Below are 19,664 nucleotides of genomic sequence, written 5' to 3' on the forward strand. Positions count from 1 at the left end.
TGACTCTCCCTGGCAAACCAGTACACCTAGTACCTAGGGTCTCTAGGTTTGAGGTAGATAAAAGGAGCAAGGGAAGTGCAAAACCAGAGATAATTTCCAAGACAGATTTCAGTTTTGCAGATGGTGGCTTTTCGGTTTTACTGGCCAGCAACATCATGATACGGATCCAATAGCTTAGCTTACATGTTGTTTACCGATTTGACTTCTAAGTTATGCAGAATTTGGGGGTTCAGGTGTGTTGTCCTTGGCCTCCTGGACAAAGCACTCAAGATAAGAAGTTCTTTTTGTAGCCTGTGAAGAAAGAAGTTCTGTTTTTGAATTATCATTTTTTATATATTTATTACAGCGCGGATGAGGTCTGACGCATGTAGTGCAGAATGTTGAACATGTTTGTAGCAGGGAACAATCAGAGAGTCTTTTATTTTTGTTTAAGAGCCAAGAGTGAGAAGGAGGAAGTATTTTTATCATCCCATTACAGATGGGATCCTTAGGCAGAGAGAGATTAACTGACTTGCTTACTGTCACACAGGAAATCTGTGGCAGAAACTGAGGTACAGTTTGAATTTCTTGCACTGGCATTCACTCAATCTAATTACAGCGTCATCCTACTTTCCGGGGGATTCTTGTGTACTGTGGAATATTCAGCTTTGTGTGTCAAAAATTCTGAGAACCAGTCCAGACTTACCAGGTACTTGGCAAATTCAGACAGATCATCCGAAGAGTGAAAGTTGAGGGACTGTGAACCTTTTTTTTTTTTTTTTTTCCAATTCCAGATCCATTTTCCCTCTAATATCTTTATGCGTGTTTGTTGGCTGATAGTTAAAATACTGATCTTGTAGTCTGATAGAACACCCAGTTCATGAAACCATTCAAAACCAGTTTTTTATTGTTCTCACCCTTATATCTGTTAATCCAAATGCTCTTACTCTGTGATACTCTTTGGAGAGGGCAAGGAGGATTTTTCTACTTCTGTCCTCAACTGACCCAGAAGAGTACTAGTAGCTCCACTGCTAAAAATTGATTTGCATCTTGTCTTTGATCATCACTGTTCTTTAGAAAGCGATAAAGGGACCCTTGGGACTTTACAAGAGCGCCAATTTTCTCTCCTGCAGCCATTTGGATTCTATTCAGTGTTCTCATCTGTTTTGACTTTTAAAGTACTCATGTCTGGAAGATCCCGAAGTGGTCCCAGAGAATAAATCATACTTAAGTTTTCTTGTGAATTGCACGTGTTACAGGCATGTGACTTTTTGTTTTGTTTGGTCTGCTGGTTGGAGTATAGCTGGGAAGCTCAAAATTAAGCAGTTGCCTCTGTGGGCCACTTATTGCTTAAATTATAGTTTGTGGTATGCAGGGAGTCACCACAAGAGGAACAAGGCTACAGGGATTTACTGCTTCTTTTTCCCATTTTCAAACCTTTAAGTTATTTCTTCTTGTGATTTAGTGAACACTTCAGAAAGCAGCGGAGCTGCAGAAGCAGAGTCCAGCCAGTGGATGTGTAAAGTCTGTTCTTCTGCTTTCCAAGAGCCTCAGCTGCTGACAGGTAAGGAGTGTTAGAAATTGATGCCAGAGTACTGAGGAGCATCAGGAGAGTTCAATTCTCCCAGAGCACAAGGCTGCAAAGCCATGTCCTCATCCACGATGCAGGTTTTATATACTCATGTAAAAATAGGTTTTATATATTTGTGTAAAAATTGTTTGTGAAAGGTAAAACGATGTTATTGATGTGGCAGCAGGCAATCTCTAGGCATACAGTTGTGATATTGAATCTAGAAGAAATAAAATTACTGTCTAGAAGATGATGTGAGCGTTAGGAGCATCAAGGGCAGAAAACTGCATGAATGATCTATAATATCAGACACGTCAGCTTATACTTAATGATGCTATCTGTCTGGTATTTATAGCACAGATACAGTAAAGGTAATGAAATATGTGGGTTCCTTTTCTCTGCATTTCATTTCCAGCTGTTTTATTCAGTCTTCTAAAGATCTTAAAATATTTAAGAGCTCTGACCATTTGAGAAATCATTTTTGAAAAGGGGACTTTGGCTGTTAAATAACTTGGATATTTGGAAAAATGTACACACTGTCAGGGGCACAGCCTATTTCCAGTTATATCTATTAAAAATTGCAGTCCCTGTTAGTAATTGTTTGCATGTTTAATAGACTTTATGCTTTTAGTTAGGATGGTATTGTGACTGACTGCTTCTGAAATAATTTGGAGTCCGTTAAATGAGGTCAACCTGATTGATAGGTTTCAGCTAGATTTATCCCTTGGGGAATTCCATGGCAGTTTCTTTCCTCTTTATTCTCTTGTTCTTTCCATCCATCCAGAGCACTTGCTGAGTCACCTGGAGCAAGCTAAAGGTGCTCCCCAAGCCAGCCAAAATGAGTCTGTTACAGAGAAAGCAACAGAGGCTCCCCCTGCGGATCCGCCAGTGGTTTGTGATGCAGCTGGTGCCAGTACAGACTCCAGGAGGAAGGCCAGACGGGGAAGAAAGCCCAAAACAGCAAAAGCAGAAACACCCCTCATCGTTGTTGAAGAGAAGGATTCGGCAGGTAAGACAATGCTAAGTATGTGTTCCCCTCATATATCTTTAGTTTTCAGAAAGGCCTACAAAGTAAAGCACAGTCAGGGTGGAGGTTTTCAGGCGGATCACTAAAATAGATGATTTACAAACCTGTGTTAGTTATCTGCAAGGTCCATGTCTACAGTGAAGGTTGCAACATCTCTGCTTAGATTACCTGCATTCTCCTGCAACAGTTTTAGGAATAGAGGGGCGCAGAGACAACTGTGTAGCATCCTGCGAGAAGGAACAGGAGAGAAAGCATCCTCCCTCTCAAGAAGAGAGAGCTTCTCTCTCAGCCTTACATTGTATTCCTAGAAGGGTTTTTTTTTCAGGGTCTTACTTCCATTTAAGAGAAGTTCTAGTAGGAATTTGAAAGGCATGGTCACCTGTACTAGTAGGCTGGAAAGGTAAGAAATTACACCTTTGTAAGCGATGTTAGCTACAGCTTACTTGTGATTCAGTAGCCCCTTTCTCTGTCTTGAAAATACTACTTACTCATTTGCAATCGTTTACTTGCAAGGATCCTAGTTCAGTGCCACGTGTCATTACAAAAGCAAATTCCTGCAATTAAAGTTTTCTTTCAAGCTCTCCATGTTAACGCTTTATTTTTATGATGTGTTTGCAGCGGAACATGTAGCTAGCACTGCAGCTGAAGTCCCGCCAGATGAGGTAGCCCTTCCTTCAGCTACAGAAGAGAGGATTATGGAATTGGTTTTAGGAAAGATGCCTAGCACCACAAACAGCATCAGTTCAGTCACAAAGTAAGTGTTCTGGGATGCAGAATTTCCTCTCAGGCTTAATCAAGTCCGAGTAGCTTGTAACAGCTCTGCTCAAACACTGAACCTACAGATGCTGTTTTTCATTAGTGTAAAACTGCATGCTGCTGCCACTAGAAGAGCCACAAAGCTGGATCGAGCACTGTAGGATGATCTCACAATTGGTGAGAGATTTGCACTAGAAGGTTGAAATATAAACCATGAGAATTTAATTTTCTGACATGTTAATGGTTTCATTCAGTGTGATACCAAAGCCTCTTCCAGTTGCACAGTGAAATATTACTTTTGTTGAATGTTGGTGATAAAGCAGGCAAAAAGTTTTTGGCTTTTTTTAAAAAAAAAAAAAATATTATTCAGTCTGGTTTGTATCTTAACTCATAAATGACTTCATACTGATTCATGTTCATGATACTTCAGACTTGGAGCAGTAGGAAGGGAAAATTTATGTATACCAGAACCTCAGGGAGACTGCTAAATATCATTGATTTAAAATCTGTGTCTTTCCGGTTTGATAAAACTGTCTTTTTGAATGTTTTTTTTTCTTTTTCTTTCATTTTTTTGGTATAATAAATTAATTGGTGTTTCAAAATTAGCTGGTAATACTATATACTAAAGTCCTGAGCAGACAGAGAACCATCAAAATGCATTCCAACTGGTGGCTGTGCTGGGAAATAGAACAGTACCGCTTCTTGGTGCCCTGCTGCCTTCTTGTCATACACGCTTTTTGCATGAAAACAGGTTTCTAAGCAGAAGTACTGCTAATGTTTTTAGAGAGTAAGCAGAACAGATCCTTTATGCTGCTCTGAGAGGCCTGAAAAGACGATCTCTGGGGCTGGTGGCTGCTGCTTTTTTTCTTTTGTGTCCTGGGTGAAGTTAATTTGGAGCGAGCTGCTTTCTGACATCTGCTGCTACCAGTGGGTGGCCGAGAGGTCATTTCTCAAGGATGAAGCTCCAGCACTCCCTCTCCTGCCAGAAGCTGAGCGTAACACTCTTCTAGCTTTTGCCAGCTCTTGGGACTTCCTTGCAACCTGTGGGATACCTTTCAGTCCCTGCCTTTCTTTCTCTGATCCAGTAGGTTTGCTCATCACCAAAACACCATGTCCCTCAAAAGAAGTTTAATTCTCTCCAGTAGACATGGTATACGGCGGAAGCTGATAAAACAACTCGGGGAGCACAAACGTGTCTATCAATGCAGTATCTGCAGTAAGATCTTCCAGAACAGCAGCAACCTCAGCAGGCACATCCGTTCTCATGGTGGGTTTGCTTTCTGTCTCACTTGCATACTGGTTCTGTCTCTCGTTGGTTCCACCTTTGAGTAAAGCATTTAAACTATTCTTAATATTGGTGTGCATAATCTTAATAGAGTTGCTTTTTTTAAAAAAAAAAAAAAAAACTTTCTGTAATGACCTCTTTAATTTTTTCAGTCCAAAGCATGAGAAGATAAAGTTGGGAGTTGAAATTTGAGTATTTAGAATCTGAATTTAGGTACATATTATAAGCAAAGGCTAGGATGTGATGGCTTTTCCACAACTCGCCAGGGGAGTTTTAGGTTAGATGTTAGGAAGAACTTCTTTCCTGAAAGGGTTGTTAGACATTGGAACAGGTTGCCCAGGGAGGTGGTGGAGTCACCATCCCTGGAAGTCTTTAAAAGACGTTTAGATGTAGAGCTTAGGGATATGGTTTAGTGGGGACTGTTAGTGTTAGGTCAGAGCTTGGACTCGATAATCTTGAGGTCTCTTCCAACCTAGAAATTCTGTGATTCTGTGAACTGTTCCAAAACTGTTCATCGCTTTACATACACACAGTCCCCCATCTTCACAGGCTCATGGTCAACATTGATGTGTAAATACCAGCTGAGTGCTTTTTGACCTGTGAGCTGCAGTTCCAGGGGTGCATGACCTGCTTCTAAGGATTCTGTGAAAAATAACAATTTCAAAAGGGTTGGGGGGAACCAAACATAATTCTTGTCAGTAGGTAAACTGCACTAAAATGGAAAAAGTCAAAATCCATTATCTGTATCTCCTGAATTACTTAAACTTCTTGTCACTAGCCTGTTTATTTGCAGTTGCTTGTCCTTTGGTTTCCCCTGTCTTGCCTAGAGTTGATTATTATCAGTCTCTGACTTTTCTTTTTTTTTTTTTTTTTTAATCTTGATTGATACCCTCAGGTGACAAACTATTTAAATGTGAGGAATGCGCAAAGCTGTTCAGCCGTAAAGAGAGCTTGAAGCAGCATGTTTCCTACAAGCACAGCAGGAACGAAGTGAGTGGAAATGACTCACGGGCTTCTTCTGAGGTTAGGTGAAAATGTACTGCGGGCATCCAGGTGCTAGCGGGGGAGTTTGGGTCAATTACATTTGAGTAGATATCTGTGAATTTCTTATAAGTGAGACAAGACTGAGGGAGAGGTAACATTTTCTGTTACAACAACGGATTAGTTTGGAAAGTGGACACGCTTTGGAGCATGGAAGTCCTTTTTCATGACTGAATTTTCTGTAGAAAATTGTTTTCAGGCTTCTGTTACAGCAAGAGAAACTGGAGATAGCTGGACCTGCATGACCTAGAAGTGAGATCTGAATTCAGTTTATTGTGCTAAAAAGGACTATTCTAGTCTTGTTTGCCTGTCCTGGTTTATCTATCACCACCTATAGCATCATTCAGTGGGTGAACTCTCTGGGTGAAGGCTGTGTCAGTAAGGGCTGTGAACAGATGTGTAAATGTGTGGTGCTTATAGTAGCAGTGCTGTGCCTGCTATGAGGGCCTTTCAGTGCTGCTGCCATATAAATATTTAACACACCTGTGGTGGAGCCTTATTAGTGAATATTTCTGTTCTTGCTGGGCATCAAGGTCCTAAGCTCTCAGACTCCTGGCATCTGCTTCGGAGCTAGAGGATGAGTCAGATTACATCTTGCTTTTCAAACATTCTGTCTCCACATCAGACTGGGAGGTTATCGAGAAGACTGTTACAAGCACACAGATGCATTGTCTGTTCCTTTTGTTTTGTGTAGAGGTCATATGTAGAAACAATGCATGATAATATAGCATTAGAATTTTGTATCAGTGTGTATTTAAGCATCCTGTTGAAGGAAATAAAATTAGGAAAGGCAGAAAAAGTAATTGAGATTCAGAATTTCTCTGTCAGATGTGACTTGGCTTTTTCCCCTCGTAAACACTGTTTGCAATCCTCAGGTTGACAGTGAGTACAGATACAAGTGTACAACGTGTGAAAAGGCCTTTCGGATAGAGAGTGCGTTGGAATTCCATAACTGCAGGACAGGTGAGAATGGCTAATGGTTCGGCTTCCTCTCATCTTTACTCAGTTTTGTGGGTATGTCTACAGATCTATCTCAGTATAGTAACTGCAAAGGGGAAGTAGGCATTTGGATTTTTTCATCACCACAAGCAACCTGCCCCCCTTTTCTCACAAAACCTGAAAAAAAAAAAAAAAAAGTAAAAAAAAAAATTAAAAAAAAAAAGTGAAAACAGTAATCTGTAGAGGAACACATCCACTTTTGTATTGCATTTTTTAGTATTTCCCGCTCAACTATATAAAAGCCTAACTAATATTTCAATCGTATGTTCACAGCTACCCTGTCACCATCTGTTTAACTTTCTTTCCTGAAACTAAGTTTAGCCTCTTTTCTCTGAGATAGGGGAACTGGAGAAGGAGCCAGTACTATCAATAGTTTGTAGTTCTCTGGGATTATAGTTTTTGTGGTTTTGTGGCTCTGGGCAGCCTGCTCTAGTGGTTGGCAACCCTGCCTAGAGCAGGGGAGTTGAAACTAGATGATTTTTAAGGTCCTTTTCAACCCAGGCCATTCTATGCTGCTTTTTCATGCTTTGTTTATACTTGGAGTAGTCCCTACAGATGCTTCTTCTTGGTATCACTAGAACTTGTCCTTTTCTTCCACAGCCATCCCTTGTGGTTACTCATATTAGTTGCACTGAGTGATCTTATGCTTAGAAAATGACATCTCCATTACTTTTACAGACCCATGATAACTCTCGGTTTAGAATCACTTGGGCTATTGCCCCTTCCACACCATCCTAAGTAGGTTTTCTCATTTCCTTTCAGAGGGTACAGCTTGTATAAAAACTCAGCCATATGTAGAATGGAAAGTAATGCCGAGTGACCTCACTCTTGTGTTCATTCAAGGACAGCAGCATACTTTCTGTCTCTTGAGTTGACTGTTAGCAAAATGAGCAGCAGTTTTTGCTCTACTATTTAACAAACCAAGCTGTTACTTCTTTGTGATTGCTTTAGCATTGGCAAATTCCACCTACAGCACCAGGCTGTCATGTTTTGACAAAAGTCTCAACTGCTGAATATCAAGCGAATTTCCCATAGGCCTATTATCATGTAAAGGTTTGCTTTTTGAGATTTTATACTTTGTTCTGGAGTATACCGTACTGGCATGTATTACACAGTCAACTCCAAACATAATTTTAATGTATGTTAGACCACAATGGAGATAGCCAGGTGAGGAAGTTATGATGCTAGAGCCAGTGTTCAAATTAACATAATATATTTCTATTGCTTTTGAAAAAAATATGTTCCAGTGCATTCCAGTGATACTTTCACATACTTCTTTACTACCTATTTCATAGGTAGCAAAATTAAATGTGATATGTTGTTTGATGTTTATTATACTTTTAATGGGAAAACAAATTTTGAAGAAAAAGAAAAATACATGCTTCTGCATTTCCCTTCGCAATCCATATAATGATGTATTTTATGTTAAAATTCAGGTCTAACAAAAGAACTACATGTCCCACAAACACACACAACCTGCTTTCCTCTGTAAAGACCTGCATGGTTTCTCTTACAGATGACAAGACATTCCAGTGTGAGATGTGTTTCAGATTCTTTTCTACAAACAGCAATCTTTCCAAACACAAGAAAAAGCATGGGGATAAGAAGTTTGCCTGTGAAATCTGCAATAAGATGTTCTACAGGAAGGATGTCATGCTAGACCATCAAAGACGACACCTGGAAGGTAAGTATACTGCATATGAACAGAACTGTTATGGTAGGTGTCATTTTTAGTCAGCTTCCTGACCTAAAGTAACAAGCTTCAGCAATATGTGATATTTATAAAAAATAATAGTAATGAATCCTTGAGGAAAGTTACCTAATTCTGTGAAACCTTTCTAGGAACTGCACCATTCTTTTTCTTCATATGATTGGAGTCAGTGCTGCTAACAATCACATGAAAGTTGTTTGGGTTGCTATGCATTAGCTTAGACTAGCTGATTTTAACAGTTTATTTTTTTTTTAAATCTGAGTTCTGTTCTTTTTTTTTTTCTTTAAATGCGTGGTAACTTGAAAATTTGAGGGCAGAGAACTAACTTGCAATGTAGGATTGAAAGTGACTACTGTATAAATTTATTTTTAAAGGCTGCTACCTGGCCAGTATAATATAAATAGAATGCTGTGTGATGTTAATCTTCTGAAATCTGGGGAAATGTATGAAAGTAATATAAGATTTGTCTGTTTGAACTTTCAAGCATCTAAAGACCTTATAGGTACTCAGAGAGGGTGGAAAAAGTAGGGTAATGATAGATTGCTGAAGTATATATTAAAATGCCACTAGTGGTAGAGATAAGACCACAGGCGATTTAAAAATAAAAAATAAACAGATTATCTGATTTGGTGCTTTGGGTATAGACGATTGTCACTGGCCTCTTGTGATTCAGCCCTCTGTGTCATGAGCTAGAGGACAAGGGTTAGAGTGGCAATGGCAAGAAATTTCATGTTCAACTTCCACAGAACAGCAGCAGAGAAAGTAACAGAGAAATGAAAGTAGCAGAGAAAGGTCTGAAAGCTTCCAGATGGTTCCCTCTCTCCTTAGAGATATTTGGGGAGAATTTCTAGGCCAGATCAAAATGCCAAGGCCTACTGCATCTGCCTGTTTCCCTGTTGACAGTAAATGTCTGTTTTCAGACACAGTAGAGTTGGTGTAATGTCCAACACTTTGGATACATCACTTTGGCAGACTGCTTCTATATTCTTAAGGCACCGTTTTAACTAAGCAATTATCCTTTTGCTAGCAATTAACTTCTGCGCTGAGGCTCTTCCCAGTGTTTCACTCTTCTTTACAGTATTCACCTGAGAGGGCATGCAGATTGGAGTGGAAAACCATGGTTTATTTTTTTTGTTTTGTTTTTTTGATGGGGACTGTTCTGTTAAGGGGTGAGGCGTGTGAAACGAGAAGACTTTGAACACAGCACAGAAAACATGGTTCGCTACAAGAAGGAGCCTTCGGGATGCCCCGTGTGTGGGAAGGTAGGCTTCTTTGCCAGCGTGTGCCCCGTGAAGCTCTGTGTTGTAGCTCCAAGAACACTCCAAGGGTATGCTGTGCCTCAACCCAGCACTTCTGAATGAGTTGTTGTGGCGTAGCAAGTTACCACCCATGTATTAAACCACAGTAACTGTCTACCTGAATAGACACTTAGCCTGCCAAAAGCTTTTAGGTAAATGACGTTTACTAAGGTATCTGCCAAATCAGATTACCTCGCAGCTCAGACAGGCATGCGGTCAGTTAGCAGCGAGTCCTGGGGCCCAGCCAAGGTGTTTGTTGCTCTTTCAGCTGCGTCAGCTCCATTATGTGTCCAAGCACACTGTGTCTAGAGACACTGAGAGCTCTTATGGCAAAAATAAAAGCTAAAATTAAGTTCAGACTAGAATTTTTTCAGGACATGTAAGAAAACGTAGAGTGTTACTTGGCCACTGTGTCTGTCAGTGAAATCCCTTGGCTTACACTATTTAGCATAAAGTTTTTCTGCCAGAATGTGAACAGCTAGAATTGACTGTGTGCATTGGAAATCATTTTCTATTAGAATTCAAAGTGAACTCGTTGTGTGACCATGCCGCTGTTGTGTTTGGGAGCTAATGCTCACGATCTGAAGTCGCTGTTGTCACCAGTACGAATATCATGGGTTTAACTAGTGATTTGATAAATGTTTAATGATTTGTGGTGCTAGATGTGCTCAAGCAACTGTTAATTTGGTCTGTAGGCCCTTGTTTTGGATTATTTCAATACATGAAGCATCAATGAAGATTAATTTTTGTAAGTATCCTTTTACAGATAGAGGCAATGTTACCTTATGTAATTCTGCTCCATCTTTTTTGGAAGCCCACCTCTGACAAGCAGGCAATTTCAGTCAGTTCTTTGAAACTGTTTATGTGTATTTTGCGGTGTCGGCAGTTTCTGAGGTAGTCTGCTGAGTTCCTACATGTTTCTGGCCAGAATGAATAATATGGGATAGTAAATATGTTCTGAGCAGTCCGTTGGATAACTTATAAAGAATTGTAGTCCTGCTGGATGTGATACAAAAACCCATCCTTCTTCTTTTGTCTTAGGTATTTTCATGCAGAAGCAATATGAACAAACACCTTTTAACACATGGAGACAAGAAGTACACCTGTGAAATCTGTGGGCGTAAATTTTTCAGGGTGGATGTGCTGAGAGATCATATTCATGTCCATTTTAAGGTATTGCATTAATATTTTAGTAGGAAAGGCCTGTTATTTAGCAAGCATTAATAAGCACATCAGTAAATATGTTCAGACTGCTACAGCCACGTGTTCATACTGGCGACACAAGAGTGATTCTGTACCCTGTGCAGTGATGTTTCTACGGCAGCCTAGCAAGTGTTGTGTTCTGCTTTACCCATGGCTCTGTGTTCCACAGGTGGACTGCTATAGAGTACGTGGACTATCATGTTTAAAGTTATTGCAGGTACCACTGCAGAACGCTGTTCTGAACATCATGTAAATACACTTCTTTGACCTTGGGTGAATCATAGAGGTTGCTCAGTTTAAGGCAGAGAGAATAACAACTCGTTTAACAGGAGGACTGCTAACAGATGTATTGTTCCAGCAAACAAACCAGAAAAGTAATTGAACCACGGTGATTGTGATTCTCTTGCATATGCCAGCATAACTGGCTGTGTGCTCAGTTCCTAACCTGGTTTAATCAGAATGACCCAAATCATTTTAAAATGGAAAAAAAATAAAAACACCACTGTTTCTAGTGTCTAATCAGACACTGATTGTTTTGACATAACTAGGTTAGCACAAAATTGAAAGGAATTGTATCACTCATGCTTATAAAGACGCTTATATGGTTGTAATACTGAACCAGTTGGGTATCTTTTTACATTCAAGTTCCTTTCATATACAAAAAATGGAGTATTATCTGTTCAGATAAACAGTTGTTCCTTGTTTAATCATGAAACAGAGGGATTTTGTTTACCTGAACTGAGTGAAGTGGGAGGATATTTTAAATAATATTACAGCAGTTAATGTGAAGCAGTCAGGGTGGCAGAAAAGAAAAAGAAAAAAAAGCTGTCAATCTGTTACCTTTTCACATAGGTCTTTATTAAAACAGAATATTCTTTCCTACCCTACACAGGATATAGCACTAATGGACGATCACCAGAGGGAAGAATTCATTGGTAAAATTGGAATCTCATCAGAGGAAAACGATGACAACTCTGATGAAAGTGCAGATTCTGAGCCTCACAAGTATAGCTGCAAAAGGTGCCAGGTAGCTTTAAATACTTTCAAATTAATTTGATGGGGGGGGGGGGGGGGGGGGAGGAGTGGAGATATTTATACATTTTTCAGTTTTAAGTAACACTGAGGATTAGCAAATAGAAGGCCAGTTCACAGGTCTGCTCTTCTCTGTAGTGCTTGTTACCTCTATTCTAGGAAGTGATCTTATTCCGTAAGACATCAGGTGGTGTTCTGTAAGGCAAATGCTGAATACTTAAAAAGATAAATACATAAATATACACTTCCCTCTGTGTAAAGCAGCAAGCAAGCAAAACTGGAGGAAGAAACAGTAAAGGAATATTCAAATTTTATGCTATCTTTTAATTATGTGCAAATTAAAAGTTGTTGTGGCATTTCTGAATGACACCAACCACAATTTGATTAATTTTGACAAGATCAGATGTCCTCTAGTCGGTATCCAGTCTGGAGGATTAACACCATTGTTAATGTACAGCATGACTGCTTATTCTTGGCCTATTCTGTTACTAACAGGATGGTTCTGCTGGCACAGACTTTACTCACTTGTCAGTGAACAGAGGAAGACTCTTTCAGCCTCTTATTGCATGGTTTTTGCCATTTAGTAAAGAAATAATGAGGAAGAATGGGATCCTTAAGCCCCATTTGGATTCTGTACAGTAACTGGGGGAGCACGTAGTGCTGAGGTGGGGGGGATGCAAAATGAACCAGTGACAACAGCAAAACTGGGCAAACAGTGGGACAGGAGAACCTTGGTAGTTAAGCCACTGACTTGGCCTCTGGAAATCAGACTTTATGTCACGGTCTACTCTTAATGTGGTGAAAGTGCTTAGGCTATCTTCTTTTCATTTTAAAAACTCAGAGATATTAATACATCATTTTTCTATGCTTATCTGCAAACCATTTTTAAATGCAAACTTATTTTAAGCTTATGTCAGTAAGCATAAGAAGATGTGGTATCACAGCAGTTAATCATGCACTTGCTTTCAATGTGGTAATTATAATGTCTGGTGCTTAATGGGTACATAAACTGCAAAAAAATGTGTGCTTCTAAATGTGGGAAATTGTGCCATTCAAATTAGAAAGCTCTTTCTGGAAGCTTTTTTTGTTCGTTTGTTTGTTTTCAGCACTTTTTTTAAGTGTCTGTGAAGTAAGAAACCGTGTAAGGCAGTGGGAAATGAGTGTTACCTGTAATGAGATGGGGAGGCTCTTTTTGGCTGAAAATTCACACATTCTTAAGGGATTCCACATATATATAAGTGTTAGTGAAATATGTCTTCTGAGGATATTTGTCTTTATTTTTTCCTTTTCCCAAAGGACATCTTCATCAAGCTATGCGATACTGTCAGTTATACCCTGAGTCATTCCAAAATCAGAGCAAAAGGTCACGTCATGGCACTTTGCCCTGCTATATGGGAGCATATGTGTATATGCAAGGTCACTTAGCCCAGGTCAAGCACCTGGCTGTCATAGCTGTAGTGCTTCCAGGGCCTGAGCTGGAATCGCTGCTCTGCAAATGCCTAGAAACATCAACTCTTCTTGCTCTGCAAAGGGAGCTTACTATATCTGTAGAGTCCAAAAGACATTTCTCTCCATCTCTGACGTCCTTGGTTCAACAGCTAGTGGAGGTTAGATGTGGCTCTCTTCAAGTCTGCTCGTCAGTGCACAGATAATTGGAGGTCCTCTACATGTGCAGTGTAAGAAGCACGACTTCTGTCCAAAGCTGAGCAAACTGTTCTGTTCTTCTGCACTTCTGCCCTCTGTCAGCAAGAAGCCAGAGATACCATCTCAAGCTAGTTTTCCAAGTGAGTTAACCGATGTCCTGTAGCAGCGTGCTTGTAATGGCCAAACAGGTTCAGGCCTGAATCTAGCTTTCCCAGAATTTTCACCTGGTGATACGCACGGTATTTCCGACTAGTAGCTCTGGCTTGAGATCCCAGTAACGCAGTATGAAATCATTGCTGTTCCTAAGGACATTTTTCCCCTTTCATTCACTATTGGTTCATTCCACAGTTAACTTTCGGCCGAGGGAAGGAGTACCTGAAGCATATAATGGATGTGCACAAGGAGAAAGGCTATGGCTGTAGCATTTGTAATCGACGGTTTGCTTTGAAGGCAACTTACCATGCACACATGGTCATTCATCGGGAGAACCTGCCTGATCCTAATGTGCAGAAGTAAGACGACTTGCTGGACTGATATGAGGAGCTATCTTGAAGTCACAGTGGCTCTGCCATCTGTTGATTTTAGAGAATTGGGTTGTACTTAAAGACCAGAAACTAATGAGTGTTATAATGTTGATTAAAAGTTCGAAATGCATTATTTATCACTGCCAATTCACTTAAAATGATTAGTCAACAGTTACCCAGTTTGGGCTTTATAAACAATAAATTATGGTTTTAATAAGAATTTTTTAAAAATACATAATTTGAGGGCATAGCAGTGCCTTCAGCAAACCTAGAGTTTCTAAAGCTCATTTTTAAAATGCATTTATGTTTCAAGGAACTTTTCTAGTAGTTAGTATTACCAAACACACTGGCAAAGATGCCTGAAAACCATCTCTGTCTCAGGAAAAGCATGACAGTTTTGGTCTCTCTGGTTTCAGATACATCCATCCATGTGAAATCTGTGGAAGGATTTTTAACAGTATAGGGAATCTGGAAAGACATAAGCTTATACATACAGGTAAAAATGTCGTGTTTCTTTATCATTCTCAGTATTACAAAGAAATTTCTGTTGCCAATGCCTGCCTTATTTTTTTTCAGGGAGAAATAAGTTACGGGTTTTTACTGTAAGTTACAATAAGATAAATGATATATTTATGCTTTTAAGGTAGACCAGTTTTCTAAAACAGATAGTGTTAATGAAGATGTTTGGTCAAGGCACACAATCCAGATCTTAGTTAATATAATGCAGGATTCATCTGCTAAAATCCTGATTCTGTGTTCCGTTCTTCCTCAAATTCTTCTCCATGTCACCTTCTCACCATTACACAGGCTGAAAACTGCTATTGCAAAATCATTTTTAACAGCTCATTATTATTTCATGCTATGCAGTATTTTCCTACCTCAGGCTTTCTTTTTATAGATCTCGCACAAAAAGCCAGCTTTTTTCTCTCTCTAATGTCTCCTAATTCAGTTTGGGCTACAATATGCATGAAAGATATGGCTGTCAACACAGGTGGACTGTTGCCTTCTAATTCACCAGTTTAGTCAGGTTTTAGGAGATGCACATTTTTCATTAACATTTTTTTTTGTTTATGTTGTCTTTTAAATTTATTTTTAAGGTGTAAAAAGTCATGCTTGTGAGCAATGTGGCAAATCATTTGCTAGGAAAGACATGTTAAAAGAACACATGCGGGTCCATGATAATATCCGAGAATACTTGTGTGCAGAATGTGGCAAAGGTATGTCTGATGCCTTGTTTTCCATTAACTGTGATACTGAATAGCAGGTGAATATCTGAATTAAAATGACTTCCATTATTCTAATGACTTAGAATATTGGGAAGGTACTCAGAATGTAAATTCTTTGAGTGTTGGAAACTGTATTTATTAGGAGCCTTACGCATATATTAAACACTCCTAATTTTACAATCTAGCTCCACGACCTATAAGACACTTCTGATGTCAATGAAATTTGCCTCTGTTCTGTTAGGTTGAGGTGTGCTTGCCTGAGTGAATTCTACTGCATTTCCAGTTCCAAAGTGAATAAAAGTTGTTTTGGTTTGTTTGTTTGCTGTTTGATTTTTCTTTCTAGACTGTTTTCAGACTTAAGAATTAGTAATTTCTCTTTTTAAGAGCTTTAAGAGTCAAAGTTGCTTTGAACTTTTGAATTGCTTGAGCAATAACTTGAACCATAATTGAACTGGCATATTAGTGGAAGGCAGTAAGTCTGACATCCCTAAGGATGTTTTATCTTTGCTTCTCCCTGCTGTTTTGCTTCTTCCGCATGGTTCTTCAGATGTTTTTCCAGAGCTTTTGCCTGGAACTAAAATAATAATGATAATGTGCACTGCTACCTAAACAATTAAAAACACTGAATAGCAGATACACAGCAGGTATCAACTTAGAGCTATTGGCTAACAATGTGTTAGGTCATCCTGAGTTCCCTTCTGAAGGTGGGAGAATGGAGAAAATCATCATACTGTGCTTTTAGCTGTATCTTTTTACCTCACAGGAATGAAGACAAAACATGCGCTTCGTCACCACATGAAGCTTCACAAAGGGATTAAAGAATACGAGTGCAAGGAATGTCACCGGAAATTTGCACAGAAAGTCAACATGCTGAAGCATTACAAAAGACACACAGGTGAGGTCCCTAAGGATGTACAAAGGCTGCACTGATTCAGCTAAATTAATTTAACATTATTAAGAGAAATATGCATATTGTGCTTTTTGAAAAGTGAGGTTTTGGTCAGTCAAGACCACCTATTACACAGTTAAGACGTGTTTGGTTGCTTGCATCTTTCCATTTCTTAAGGGTGGTTGGTTTAGTCTAGGACAGACTTAGTGTTGCTTTTGTTTTAAATTAGTCTCCAGTTTCCTATTTCACAAATCAAAATGTTATTTTCTGATTTATTTTCTGATTGATACGGTTGCATGGCTTAATGAAAATAGCCGGTGAAACTGGACTTCTTTTATTTGTTTGGCTGTGGGGTGGAGTGATTTGTTAATACAAGATTCAGAATTGTCTCAGATGCCTTAGATCATTATTGCTCTTACGCTAAATGTACTCTTACAGGAATCAAAGATTTTATGTGTGAGCTCTGTGGGAAGACTTTTAGTGAGAGAAATACGATGGAGACTCATAAGCTAATTCATACAGGTAAATCCTCTAAAATACAGTAATAGAAGACTAGAGCTTAACTTTTCTCCTAGTTCTCGTATGATACTCATCTTTGGGGCCTGTTGCTAACAGCTTTTCCTTCCATTTGCCACCAGTAGGAAAACAGTGGACGTGTTCAGTCTGTGATAAGAAGTATGTCACTGATTACATGCTCCAGAAGCACATACAGCTCACTCATGATAAGGTAGAAGCCCAGAGCTGTCAGCTGTGTGGGACAAAGGTTTCCACCAGAGCATCCATGAGTCGACACATGAGGCGTAAACATCCAGAGGTGAGTTAGTTTGGCAGGTAGATTATGGAATGGTTTGGTTTGTGACTTTTTTCTTTAGCAAACTTTATGACCTTCAGTGACTTGAAAGGAATTCCTCCCCCATCACCCCCCCCCTCCCCTTTTTTTTCCTGTTCTCTTTTTTGGGGCCAGTTTTAAGGTTAAGGATAAACTAAGATCAGCTCAGGTAGTATCTGTTAAGCATGCACTTAGCCAAATCAGCTGTTTTGTTATGTTTCAGTAGTAAATATATCTGATTGCCACTCCCTAAAAATGAAGTTCTTCTGATAACTAAAATCCCTTTTTTTCCCCCTCAACTTAAATGCATATTTATTTTCATGTTTTGTCTTCATCTACTAGTGACCGTAATCGATTCTTTTTTTCCCTATTGTGTTCTCCATATTTATCAGTGATCTGAAAGAAGTGGTGAATAGAGATGATGGCAGTATCTGCTGCTGATGTAGAATGATTCTTAGTGCTAAAGATGAATGTTGACTGCAGAGAATTTGGATTAGAGGGATGTTTTGTCTGACCGTAATGGGGCTTTTACTTTGTTCTAAATTTATGAATAGGTATTGTATTTTTTCTCAGCATTTATTGTTTAGATTGACTAAGGCTTCTCCTCTCCCTTTGAGGTTTTATTTTACAAGCAGTTTATCATCAGCATTGCTTTGGATTGAACTATTCCTTCCCTGTCATCATGATGAAAAGTAGGCAGTCAACAAAAAGCTTTGTTTATTGATCTTTGGTTTAAAAATGCAGCAATCTAGAGGGCAATTTGTTTCTGCTCTTTGATAAGCTGAGAAGTATAGATTTTGCTGAAAATAAGGGACTAGGACACAGTTAATATATTTATAAATATATAAGTAGTGGTCAATGTCTCTATGTCCAGTTGGAGGCTGGTGACAAGTGGTGTCCCTCAGGGGTCTGTCCTGGGACCGGGGCTGTTTAATACCTTTATTAATGGTACGGACAGTGGGATTGAGTGCAAATTCAGCAAGTTTGCAGATTACACCAAGCTGAGTGGTGCAGTTGATACAACAGAAGGAAGGGATGCCATCTAAAGGGTCCTGAACAAGGTTGAGAAGTGGGCCCACATGAACTGAATGAGATTCAACAAGTCGAAGTACAGGGTGCTGCACCTGGGACGGGGCAATCCCAGACAGGATTACAGACTGGGAGAAGAAAGGTGATCAAGGGGCTGGAGCACCTCTCGTATGAAGAAAGGCTGAGAGAACTGGGGATGTTCAGCCTGGAGAAGAGAAAGCTCAAGGGGAGACCTCAATGCAGCCTCTCAGTACTTAAAGGGGGCTTATAAAAAAAGTTGGAGAGCAACTCTTTGTTCAGTCAGATAATGACAGGACAAGGGGGAATGGATTTAATCTAAAAGAGGGTAGCTTTACATTACATATAAGGATGAAATTCTTCTCTGTGAGGGCGGTGAGGCGCTGGCACAGGCTGCCCAGAGAAGCTGTGGATGCCTCATCCCTGGAGGTGCTCAAGGCCAGGCTGGATGGGGCCCTGGGCAACCTGGGCTCGTGGCAGGTGTCCCTGCCCATGGCAGGGGGGTGGAACTGGATTGTCTTTAAGGTCCCTTCCAACCCAAACCAGTCTGTGGTTCTGTGCCATATGATGAAGGCTACTAAAAAAAAAAGCTGTGGGTAAATGCATTATATTAAATGATAAGTGCAAAATGTTAGATTACATCATTTTTGCTTTGTAACAGGATTTATCAAGGCTGTGCTGTATTGTTTGGCTGTGGTCTGTTCTGCTGCTGTTCACCAGGCTGATACCTCTTTGTCCACAGATTCTTTCAGTGCGGATTGATGATTTAGAGCAGCTGCCAGAGACTACTACCATTGATGCCTCCTCAATTGGGATTGTTCAGGTAAATTGCTGAATTCGTATGGCGACAAGGTGTCAGGCCTGCTGGAGGGTGAATTGGGGATGTCAATTTTTTGTTATGTGTCATAGCCAATTGTGGGCTGGTAGGCAAGGAATATGGTTTTTAGAGAACCAGTCCCAGCTTAATGTGTGGCATGCTGTGTCATAAGACATAGCAGCATAAGCAGATGCAAGTTGTTGATTTGTTTTGTTATATAATGTGCTCATAACATTGAGGTATTTAGAGCATGAGTTTTCATTCTCTGAAAACAAATTTTTGCTAAAGTTTGATCCTTTGCTTGAGGATCGACAGTAAAACAACTTCAGGTGATAGTGTCTTACTTGGAACTTCATCAAGTCATTTTGCTTAGTGTTTTGTTTGGAAATTCATCACTCCAGCCAGAATTAGCCTTGGAACAGAGCGAACTACCAGAAGGGAAACAGCATATGAAAGCTCCTAAACGTGGCCAGAAACGGAAGCAAAAGTCAGGTGAGGAGGAGGAAGCTCAAGTGCCTGAGGACCCTGCCTTCAGTGAATACACAGAGAAGGAAGCTCAATTCACAGGAAATGTTGGAGATGAGACTAATTCAGCTGTACAGAGCATTCAGCAGGTAAAGCTCCAGTAGAAGGGTGATGGGCAGCTGGCATTGCTTAGGGGGATAAACTATTTTACTAATAGCAAACACAGAAGAGCAATCAGAACATTTAGAGGTATTTTAATAAACTGCAGTAATACAAACATAAATAAGAATTAAAAAGAAAAAAAAATCAGGCCAGACCATTC

General features: G+C 39.7%; 1 protein-coding gene across 26 annotated transcripts in view; it reads left to right on the forward strand.

The window, feature by feature from the left end:
- Positions 1-19,664, forward strand: part of PRDM15 (PR/SET domain 15) — a 36,616-nt gene that overhangs the window by 12,638 nt on the left and 4,314 nt on the right. For 8 of the 26 annotated variants that reach the window (XM_072028519.1, XM_072028511.1, XM_072028606.1 and 5 more), the window contains 18 exons: positions 1,445-1,543; positions 2,334-2,558; positions 3,195-3,330; positions 4,418-4,599; positions 5,513-5,640; positions 6,534-6,621; positions 8,174-8,341; positions 9,536-9,630; positions 10,708-10,839; positions 11,762-11,896; positions 13,894-14,057; positions 14,486-14,565; positions 15,167-15,286; positions 16,059-16,190; positions 16,623-16,706; positions 16,823-16,998; positions 18,803-18,883; positions 19,279-19,491. In XM_072028519.1, the coding sequence (XP_071884620.1) occupies positions 1,445-1,543; positions 2,334-2,558; positions 3,195-3,330; positions 4,418-4,599; positions 5,513-5,640; positions 6,534-6,621; positions 8,174-8,341; positions 9,536-9,630; positions 10,708-10,839; positions 11,762-11,896; positions 13,894-14,057; positions 14,486-14,565; positions 15,167-15,286; positions 16,059-16,190; positions 16,623-16,706; positions 16,823-16,998; positions 18,803-18,883; positions 19,279-19,491 (2,438 nt within the window). The remainder of the gene's footprint in view (positions 1-1,444; positions 1,544-2,333; positions 2,559-3,194; positions 3,331-4,417; positions 4,600-5,512; positions 5,641-6,533; positions 6,622-8,173; positions 8,342-9,535; positions 9,631-10,707; positions 10,840-11,761; positions 11,897-13,893; positions 14,058-14,485; positions 14,566-15,166; positions 15,287-16,058; positions 16,191-16,622; positions 16,707-16,822; positions 16,999-18,802; positions 18,884-19,278; positions 19,492-19,664) is intronic. The other 18 variants (XM_027448477.3, XM_072028624.1, XM_072028564.1 and 15 more) reach the window with 10 other exon arrangements.

The sequence above is a fragment of the Anas platyrhynchos genome, chromosome 1, assembly GCF_047663525.1.
Source record: "Anas platyrhynchos isolate ZD024472 breed Pekin duck chromosome 1, IASCAAS_PekinDuck_T2T, whole genome shotgun sequence".
NCBI classification, from domain to species: Eukaryota; Metazoa; Chordata; class Aves; order Anseriformes; family Anatidae; genus Anas; species Anas platyrhynchos.